This window comes from Anneissia japonica, unplaced genomic scaffold (genome assembly GCF_011630105.1).
Source record: "Anneissia japonica isolate Jap-2015-1 unplaced genomic scaffold, ASM1163010v1 scaffold287721_len753485_cov172, whole genome shotgun sequence".
NCBI classification, from domain to species: domain Eukaryota; kingdom Metazoa; phylum Echinodermata; class Crinoidea; order Comatulida; family Comatulidae; genus Anneissia; species Anneissia japonica.
The window spans coordinates 236,544-247,284 of record NW_022699480.1 but is presented as its reverse complement, the minus strand read 5'-3'; the positions used below and the strand labels follow the sequence as shown (position 1 = coordinate 247,284).

Here is a 10,741-nt window from a genome sequence, read left to right as displayed (position 1 = left end):
GGTAAATACAGTGTAATAATAATGGTTGAATAGATTCAAATAACCGCCAGTTACATCGTATTACACAATGATAGTGCACCTCGAGAAGGCGTTAAGTACGGCTGGAAATAAATAGTAACATATAATAATAATCAAGCTGGCCGTTAACACTGTTAAATTATATATAAATCATCAAAGAAAGGTAAATACAGTGTTATATTAAAGGACATGATGGTACTTAACGCTCTCTCGAGGTCCACCATCATTGTGTAATACAATGTAGCTGGCGGTTATTTGAATCTGTTTAACAATGAAGCCTTTGTGGTTTATTGTTGATGACGCTCGCCTTGACAGCGAGGGGTCGCAGGTTTGAATCCTGCCTGAGGCATTTTATTACACAATGCATTTATTTAAGGACAACATTCGCTGAGAGCTATGCTACACGGTGTAACATCATGTCCTTTATTATAACACTGTTTTTACCTTTCGTTGATGATTTATATATATATATATACTGTAATTTAACAGTGTTAACGGCTGTGGGTGGGTGTGTGTGTGATTTAATTTGGTGATGCTATTGCGTACCGGTTTTGGATGTGTTAAAAAGAATTTATGAAAATGGTATGGATAATATTTACCTGTTATCACATATTGTGTCATCACACTTGACAGATAAACTCATATTTAAAAAACTTTTTATATATGCTTCTTTTAGTTGAATCTCAAGCTATAAAAAAAACCGAAAAATATCTGATGATCTGTTTGTTGCACATACCCGATTCTTATTATATCAATAGTAATAATAATATATAATACCAATAATGATAATAATAATGATGCTGATAATTGATGATGATAGTGATGTTGATGATGGTTATAATGGTAATGATAATAATAATATCATTATAGCCGTATTCTGTCGCTAGTTTTCTGCTATCGGTTATATTTGGGTCTGTAGTTATACTAGGCCTAATGCCTAATTATTTTTGAAGTATGGGCTTAAAAACGAATATTTCGTCTTGTCCTCAGCCATTAGATTCCTTGGGCTAACCCAACTATCTCATCAAACCCTAGTTGGACATTCGGGACACCACCATGTGTTAGTCAATTTCAACCTTACCATATTTGGGGTTTCATTTCTGGTTGTGTTAAAATTAAACGTCGTCTTCGGCTTATCCGTAGTCGTTGATACACTTGGGGTCAAATTAGTTGTTTGTGAATCAGACGTCGTAAACGTACTGCTGATTAGCGGAGACTGAGTGGTTTCATACCCTGTGTTTATTAAAGTCGGTATTGAATCAGACCTCGGAGCAGGTGCCGGCAACTTACTGCTGATTAGCGGAGACTGAGTGGTTTTATACTCTGTGGTTATGAAAGTCGGTGTTGAATCAGAACTCGGCGCAGGTGTTTGTGAACCAGAAGTCATCACAGATGTGGACAAATTAGACATCGTCACAGACGCAATGCTGGTTTGAGGTGATTGAGTTTCAATCCCAGTTTTACTGTATTCTTCTACATCTGTAGTGGTCGCATTTAGACCTGAGGTATTTAGACCGGTTGTTTGTGCATTAATCGTGCTTATATAAGTTGTAGAGTTTGTGATAGGCCTATAATTTGTTGGTGCTGTTGTAGTGTTTGCTTGACTCGATGTGGAATATACATTTACTAACACTATAAGTAAGCAACTCGCAATTTTGGAGGTCATTGTTGAATTGTGGTAAAGTTCACATGTGTTCAAAATTATCCAGTCAAGTTGGTCTTCAATTGTTTTAGCTGTAATTAAGGAAATACATGTTAAATACGTTTATTCTTGCTGGCCATGGAGTCATGCGATCGTAGTTAAATTCTTATTTTAATAAATATAGTTGCAATAGACTAATGCGCCACTGAGGGATGGCCCTCTTCTATTCTGCTGAAGTTCGATTTTCACGCCGCATCATTTAGGCTGTAACGATCAAGAGGAAATAGTCATTAAGAAACAGTAGGTAGCGGTAGCTTTTACTACGAAGAAGTGGGAATTCCGAATTAAGCAAATGCGCATGCGCAGTTACCAAATAACGTCCGTTAATTATTAAAAAAACACAGTGAGCATGCGCTTGGAAGTAAGTGACGTTATCAAGCCATGTCGAGCATGTGCAGTTACCAAAAAGGCGTCTCAGTAACCAAATAGCGGCTGTTAAGACGTTTTAAGAACCAAAAAGCGGCTGCGAAGAGGGTATGAAATAACGGGGAAACTATATATGGATGGAATATAATGAGAACTCGAGCGGGTTGAAACCCTCTATTTTGGCAATCTTTACAGCCAATTCATCTGTGTTCGTAAATGTATAAAAAGATCTCACATGAATCTTAATTAATGTTCATCAATGTTTCTCAAACCTGCTTATTGTTCAGCAAAATATACCAGTACATAAGCCCTATGATATTTGCTATTGCCAATATGTATGTTGTTAAATGAATAAACAATTAATATCAAAATAGTGATATAAAGTGCTTACCCAAACTTGATCACATGACAGAAGCATGGATAATGTATGTTTGTAAAGTTTTAAATAAATTTAGGAAGTTTAAAGATAAGAATATTGTTCCAATTATTAAGAAACATAAATGTATAACAGATCTCACATGGATATTAATTGATAATGATGATGATGTTCATCAATGTTTCTCAAACCTGCTTATTGTTCAACAAAATATACCAGTACATAAGCCTGTAAGGACTCATTTTAAAATTGTATTCCACAACTCTATCTGGAAGACGCCTGCTACTTCCAAATAAAGAAATTGTTTAAATTTATTCCCAGATCTCTACTTAGGTACTTCGCAACACCCTACAAATAAAAAAAAATACCATAGCTTCAATAATGTAAACTCTACAATATCTGTTGCTCTATAGGAAAATACAGTTACAGATTTATTTATTGAAACAGCTAACGTAAATACGATAACAAAATTTACACATAGAATAAATTTGGAAGTAGCTGTAGAGTATACACAAATTGAATAATTAAATAAGCTATAGAAGTTGCGGCGTTTTTTTTTATAGAAAATATTTCTTGTTAAAGTTCACATGTGTTGAATTGCGGTAAAGTTCACATGTGTTCAAAATTATCCAGTCAAGTTGGTCAATTTTTTTAGCAGAAATTATGAAAATACATGTTAAATACAACTTATTCTTGCTGGCCATGGAGTCATGCGATCGTAGTTGAAACCTTATTTTAATAAATAGAGTTACAATGGATTGATGCGCCACTGAGGGATGGCGCACTTCTATTCTGCTAAAGTTCGATTTATTTTTAATGCTACAGTACTGTGTTCTAGTTCGTGGGTCGACGTGTAATGACTTTCTCACGTCTCGAGTAATGTTCTAATTCTAGATCCTAGGATAGGATGGAATAGAATAAGAGCGTCACGGGATTATTTTTTACTAATTATATGATATGAAATACTTGGACCAGGACTGACTTCGTTCACAGACTTAATTCTGTTTGATTAAAAAAACAAATGATCTAGTCAGAAAATTATCCTCCACGATGGCCTTTAACAAAAATTTAGATTTTAGTTTTACCTACACGGCGGACTCAAATCTCAAAGCATCCTAAGTGTTCCATGCTAAATATATTTTGTTACTAGCCTAAGATATCGCGTACCGGATATTGTATAAGACCCACCTTAAAAATGTATAAAGTAATAGAATTCTTATTAGGAAAGGTTTGCTACCGTACGTCCGCATTTTTTAATCCACAATGGCCCACATGTTTGCAACAGTCCTGCACATGTCCGATCGTATTTTCACAGACCCTGGTATTTTATAGAGGCCCCTACTTAAACATATAATTAGAATTGCATCAAAGAAGATTAATGAAAAAGAAAATTCCTTTCCCACCAACTATGAAAACCTTTGTTTTGCCATTTTGAAATTTTATATTATATTTAAACTCAACGGTTATCACATGAGAGATTTGAAAATACACAAACGCAGCAATAGCCAAGATGACACGGAACCTAGAAAGTCTGTACGTTTACCATTTTTGGGACAGCTTTCTCACCGTATTCAACGCATTCTACAACTAGCCGATATTAAAGTTTTTCATAGTGCACCCAACAAACTATCAAGGACTCTTCAAACTCACAAGGATAAGCCACCAGCAAATAGCCAGCAAGGAGCTTATCGGATACCATGCGAATGCGGAAAGGTTTACATTGGTGAAACAGGTCGTGATCTCCGTATCAGGCTCAAGGAACACCAAGGCCATGCCAGGAGAGTTCAGGTGGTCTAGAAAACTATCTAGGTGCACCTTGCTGTGCTGCCAAATGATAAATGTGTCATCGACGTATCGTAGCCAAAGTTTGGGTTGTCGGGTGGCGGAATGAATAGCCAGCTGTTCGAATTCTTCGAGGGAGATGTTGGCAATGACTGGGGATAAAGGAGATCCCATGGCCGTGCCTTCAGTTTGTTCAAAGAATTGGTCATGCCATCTGTACTGGTAGGGTACCTGTACCGGTGAAGCAGGCTTGTCTTATAGCAAAACATCGTCTAGAAGAGGACCCTACTCTCCAAGACAGAACAGCACTCAACCCCGAACAGATCCACGACCTTCTTTTACTTTGTTTACTCTCTACCAGTTTACCATCTACCAAGAAAGGAGTTTGCAACACACTTATCAGAAGAGCAAAAAGCATCAGTGACCGCAACTCCATCCAGAAAGAGATGCAACATGTAAAGGAAGCCCTGAAACTCAACGGTTATCACATGAGAGATTTGAAAATACACAAACGCAGCAATAGCCAAGATGACACGGAACCTAGAAAGTCTGTATGTTTACCATTTTTGGGACCGCTTTCTCACCGTATTCAACGCATTCTACAACTAGCCGATATTAAAGTTTTTCATAGTGCACCCAACAAACTATCAAGGACTCTTCAAACTCACAAGGATAAGCCACCAGCAAATAGCCAGCCAGGAGCTTATCGGATACCATGCGAATGCGGAAAGGTTTACATTGGTGAAACAGGTCGTGATCTCCACACCAGGCTCAAGGAACACCAAGGCCATGCCAGGAGAGTGGAACAACAGAAGTCATCTATATTCATGCACTCCCACACACAACAACATCGTGTATGTTGGGATAAATCTGAACTGATAGCCACTGCACCATCTTGGCATTCCAGACGGACCAGAGAAGCTATAGAAATTCACAAACACGATACAGTACATCAAGATATTGGATTTGTCATCAGCGATATTTGGTTGTCCATGTTTAACCGGAACTAAACCAAATTTTTCCCGCCAAATCTTTCCCTCTACACTGGAAACTATGCCATTTTTTTGGCTTTCCTTCCCCCAGCTAGAACAATGCCACTGTCTTGGCTTTCTAGCCACGCCCCGCCCTTCTATTCAGACCGTGAATTTTAGCTTTTGTATAGCTTTTCACTGGTAGGCTCAGCCTTTGTTTAGTTTTCAACCAATCAGCAGCAAGTCTCATCACTCAAACATATAAGTATTTCCCTGTTTGAGATCGCTGCAGATATTATTCTCCTGAAGACGTTTGAAGCAAGTCAACCGAAACGTCGAGATATTCTCAACCAACAACAACAGTTCTTTTCAGAACTATCTACGTGGTGTACCGCAAGCATTAATTATATAAAATATCTCTATTAAAAACTAAGATATCTCTATTTAAAACTAAGATATCTTTATTTAAAACTAAGATATCTTTATTAATAAAAATATCTCTATTAATAGAGATATCTTAGTTTTAAATAGAGATATCTTAGTTTAAATAGATATATCTTAGTTTTTAATATAGATATCTGTCTTTAAAACTAAGATGTCTCTATTAACAGAGATATCTTAGTTAAAACTAAAATATCTCTATTTAAAACTAAGATAGGCCTATCTGTATTTAAAACTAAGATAGGCCTATCTCTATTTACGATTAAATAACAACTCGGCTCGCCATACTTTAGTGAAGTTGACGCAGGGCAGTCGCTTATTCAGTAGTCGACCTTCTCATTTACGTACACCTTGGGCTGAAAGCAGTTCGTAATTGAGAAAATTTGTAAATGAGAAGTTCGTAAAAATAGCGCCCTCAAGTTTAAAAACGCTAAGTTGTAGCCTATAACTAGGCCTGCCTACCAACATCTAGGCTTAATTTTGCATTTAATTGTTCAATAAACATGTATAGAAATCGTTGAAGAATCAATTAAATGTTAATGCAAGACAAATTAATATTAAATATCGATTCATAATAGGCTAAGGAAATCGTTCCATGGATAGACCGACCTAATCTTCCATGTCACTAATAGGCTGACTGTTCAACATACAGTGGGGGTTTAGCCAAGGTTTAGCTGGGCCTAGCAGCAGCTCTCTGCTAACTTTAGCAGGCATCTCTCCGTAATTTGTAGCAAATTAGTAAACAAACATTGGCTTATTATTTATGTAATTTACTCAAGGTATTTTTGTATAATTTTAAAAAAGAAACGGTTCCTATTTTTTGACCTTCCTGACTTCCAAACATGTGGTTTTGGTTGGTACCTGTGGCGTTGAATGATGGGTAATTGCTGATGTCATCTTCTAAAAATAGAGCAGCTTGCTAATCGTTTTTTGACAGTGAAAAACAAATAATATAGATGCTTATTGAATATCCGAAAAGTGATTTATTCTTAAAAGGATAAAAGGTTGATGTTACCATACATTTATACTCGAACTAGCTGATTCGATTTACAGTGCATTTAGACCGCAGGTAACCATAAGACAGAGTAGGGTAGGCCCCCCTGGTATAGGCTGCCTAGCCTTGCAATTAGCCTAGAAAAGGTAGGCCTAGCAACATGCAATGCCTGCCTGAATTTTGGCTAGTTTTGATTATTTTACATCATGTATTGGTTTGACTTTTCTAAGCCTAAAGTAGTACGATGTATTTATGAAATGTACTGTATAACTAGTACTATAATGCATTTTTTAATGACCTTTGTAATTCGTTTTTCCTAAAAATAAATAAAAATAGCAAAAACTAGATGAATAAATCTAGCGATGACGTCATCGGCCGAACGTTCGTAAAATAGAAGGTTTGTAAATGGGAAGGTCGGCTACTGCACGATCAATACCAGCAACGTTAACTAACAAGAGCCTAACAGTTATAAGTGTACACAGAGAACGAGCACTTGACTTGATGATTTGTTAAGAGTCCAAATGCTGGGATAACGCTGGTGTAATTGATATACATTCCTGTCAACCTTGAGAAATTTCAAGATCGGGTGACACCTAATGAGTGCCGAAGGCATGAACAATGGCTGGGGTCCAGGGGCCGCCAAGGTCGGGGTCCAGGGGGCCTGGACGCTTTGGCTTAAATGGCATATCTAATCGATATTAGTGAGTTTATAATGATCTCAGATACAGTAGTTATTGAAACATGGGGGTAGAATGTTATGATGAATGGTGTTAGTTATAGTATTCATTACAAATTGAACAAAAAAATTGAAAAAAATTGAAAACAAAATTTACTTAAATTTTAGGATAAGCGTAAGTTTTGCCGGTGTTTGCGTAATACCGTAAAATTTTATTGGAATGCGTAAGACTTACGGTGAATGCGTACGGGTTGACAGGTCTGGATATAAAAGCCAATAGATATATGCAATTTTGTTATTGGTAAATGTTTTACCTTTAGTATTTTATTGGTATAATTTATTAACAAGTGAAGTTTAAATATTTAGTTACTCTATGTTATTAAATAGGACAGTGTTTTTTTTCGATATTATAATGCACCGTCAATGATAATGCTTGACACTTTACGCTCAAAGGCCTATTTCATTTTTAAAAGGGGGAAAATTAACATTGTGAAATTGGCTAGCAAAATTAATTGCTCCCATCGGTCTGTCTGTCATTTCAAGGCCACACAATTTTTACATTTGTAATAAATATACTGAGCATTTAAATAAAAATAGCAAGTACATGGATAGAAGCGTTACCCGTTAATGTTGTGATTTTATAAATTATAATTGCATATCAGGTCTGCTATGAGAAAATAATCCCCCCACCCCCCAGATGTTAGCCGCAGGCCACGGAGTCAAACTTCTTCCACTCTAAGTCCAGATGCGGATTCAGGAATTCGAAATAGAGGAGGCCCAAGGAGGGACTTTCACAGATAGAGGATCTATACCCTATCATGTTTGGGACTGAGGCCTGAAAATTTATGAATATGGCACCTCTACATCATTGGCCGGAAATGGCACTCTCAGATTTGAATATAATTTTCTTTTCAACTCAACTGAGGTATGTGGGGGTGTGAGGCTGCCTGAAGTCGCAGCTGGTATTTTAATTAAGTGTAACATAATAATAATTGTAATAAAATATTTTTATTGTAATAAAACCATATATTTATACGTTTTGCTGCTGCTATTGTAGTTTCTATTGTTTTTGTAGTAGTAGTAATAATGCGAATACACAAATGACATTGTCTTGTTTTATTTTTTTAATTTTTATAGGCCCTATACACATTTATTCACATACATTTTGTACGGATTTGACGAGCAAATGAGTATCCCTTTTTGGATGAATAAAGGTGATTTTATCTTCGGCCCTATTTTATCTTTAACATAAGACATTAATATTGCTGCATAGGATGTAGAATTATTTAAAATAGTGTATAACATTTAGTTGTATTAAGCAGGACACTCACTGCGTCGTACGACGTATCCACATTTGCTTCCGGCGAGCAATAGACGACGCAACGCCGTCTGCTGATTGTCAGTGGCAATCTGAACGGATCCCCATTAAAAAGACGATCGTTGGGTCCGCGTCTTCGCGTGCGTTCTTCGTCGCACGCAGTGAGTAACCGGCTTTAAAGAATCTGCAATGCCTTCCTTATGTGGTCATATTTTAATGTAATTTTAGTTTTAGTAGGCCTAGTATTCGGCTTACGTAGGCCTATTGTGTGTGCCATCCTTTTGATGTACAGGCTACTGTTTATCAGAACGAAATAAACGATAAACTAATAATATGTTTACCTTTTTCGCCCTGTTAGACCCAAGCTCAATTACTCTTATTTCCCCTCACTGTCAATTACTCTATACATCGCCTCAACCTATCACCCATGTCCTAGTGCAAACACGGGAAAGATGTAATTAGAGTGTTTTGCGGTCCACCAGCATTTGCAGGTTACGAAATATACTAAACCAGAGACCCAAATTTTAAATAGAACCGTATTTATTCGAATAAACGCCCAGCGTTTATTATTAAAGGGTTTTGAAAGGGCGTTTATTCGAGGGAGGCGTTTATTTGTTGGCGTAAAATGAATACGTACGTATAATCACCTAATTTCACTGCATAAGTACGGCCAAAATGTGTTTTTGTATGATCATAAAGACATTGACAACCAGGTTGACAGAATGTAATTCTACTGGAGTAGAACATTAATAAAATGTATGGAGAATGATGATGCTTCCAGTAGTTTTGTTTACAGGTATTTAGGGGGCGTTTATTAAAAAATAAATAATATTATAGGGAGGCGTTTATTCCAAATGAGGCTCTGGAGGGGAGTTCATTCAAAGCGGCGTTTATTCGAGTAAATACGGAATATGATAGAGTGCAACACAATTCACACACACACACACACACACACAAACACACTCCTTCTCTTTCACAAAATTGAAACACAACCAGGAAGTGCATTAATGTCTGTATACAATGGACTTTTTACGACGCACACGTGTACAATAGGTCTATTTCGTACCAGGAAACGAAGCATATTATACTATTTCATTGGGATTTAGCATCAGTGTGTGCCAGTATATCATGCTTTACTATGATGTAATATAGGCATATACACTATTTCAGATTTAGTAATGTTGTTTCTGTCATTGTTAATATGCTTATAAGTATTCCAATGATAATTGCAAGTTGTTGACATAATAATGGTTACCAGAAATCATGAAGCCTAAGTCACATCATCATTTTTGTGCTAAAGATAAATTTCTCCCTCCCCCTCTCCCTAAGCTTTTCAACATTTAATTTTTTAAAAACGAGAAAAAAATTGTGAGCCTGAGAGTGCCATTTCCGGTTATAGGTGCCATAATTATCAATTTTGGTGCTGAGGACCTTCCATCTGTGAAAAGCCCTCTCTGGGCCTCCTCTATTTCAAATTGATGGATCCCTTACTGAGTACGGTATGTATGGTTTTAAACACAATACAATCCTTATATAAGCCACATGCACCTGAATTATCCTGCCCACCATACACATACTGTTTGTTGATAAAGCTAAATTACTGGCCTTGACTATCCTTTCTTAACAAATCAATGATCGCATTATGATTATTCCTCCCGGTTGGTGTGCCAGTCCTATCTGATACAATGCCTATATAATGTTCCTGATATAATCCTAAAGCCACAACTTAATTATGTCGTCAACTTACCAACCTCGTTGATGTAAGTTTGTGCGAGGTGTTGAGGCAGGGATGACAAGCCTATAAATGTCGGACTGCACAGCATAAATCGCGGTCGCCGGTCCATTTCCTGTTCCAATGAGCACTCAGGCATGTCTCTACATACAATACATTCAATATAATAATTGTGTTTCCTGATTTCTACTTTTTTTTAGTTATCTTTGTGTCTAAGCTTCAAGAAATGCCTTTTTACTGCAACGATATCCGGTTTCCTGTGCCTGTTAACCGGCCTAAATATGGGTACCTGTTTTTTGTACAGCATTGGATTTGGGTGATTGATATGCAATGGGACGCGGGAGGAGTAGCATTTTCGCTGACTT

General features: G+C 36.9%; 1 protein-coding gene across 1 annotated transcript in view; it reads right to left on the bottom strand.

The window, feature by feature from the left end:
- Positions 1–10,515, bottom strand: part of LOC117102968 (flocculation protein FLO11-like) — a 12,736-nt gene extending 2,221 nt beyond the window's left edge. Inside the window, exons 1-4 of the mRNA XM_033243420.1 lie at positions 10,392–10,515; positions 1,100–1,752; positions 618–706; positions 326–359 (exon numbers count right to left, since the gene is read on the bottom strand). Of these exons, the coding sequence (XP_033099311.1) occupies positions 326–359; positions 618–706; positions 1,100–1,752; positions 10,392–10,515 (900 nt within the window). The remainder of the gene's footprint in view (positions 1–325; positions 360–617; positions 707–1,099; positions 1,753–10,391) is intronic.
- Positions 10,516–10,741: the final 226 nt, after the last annotated feature.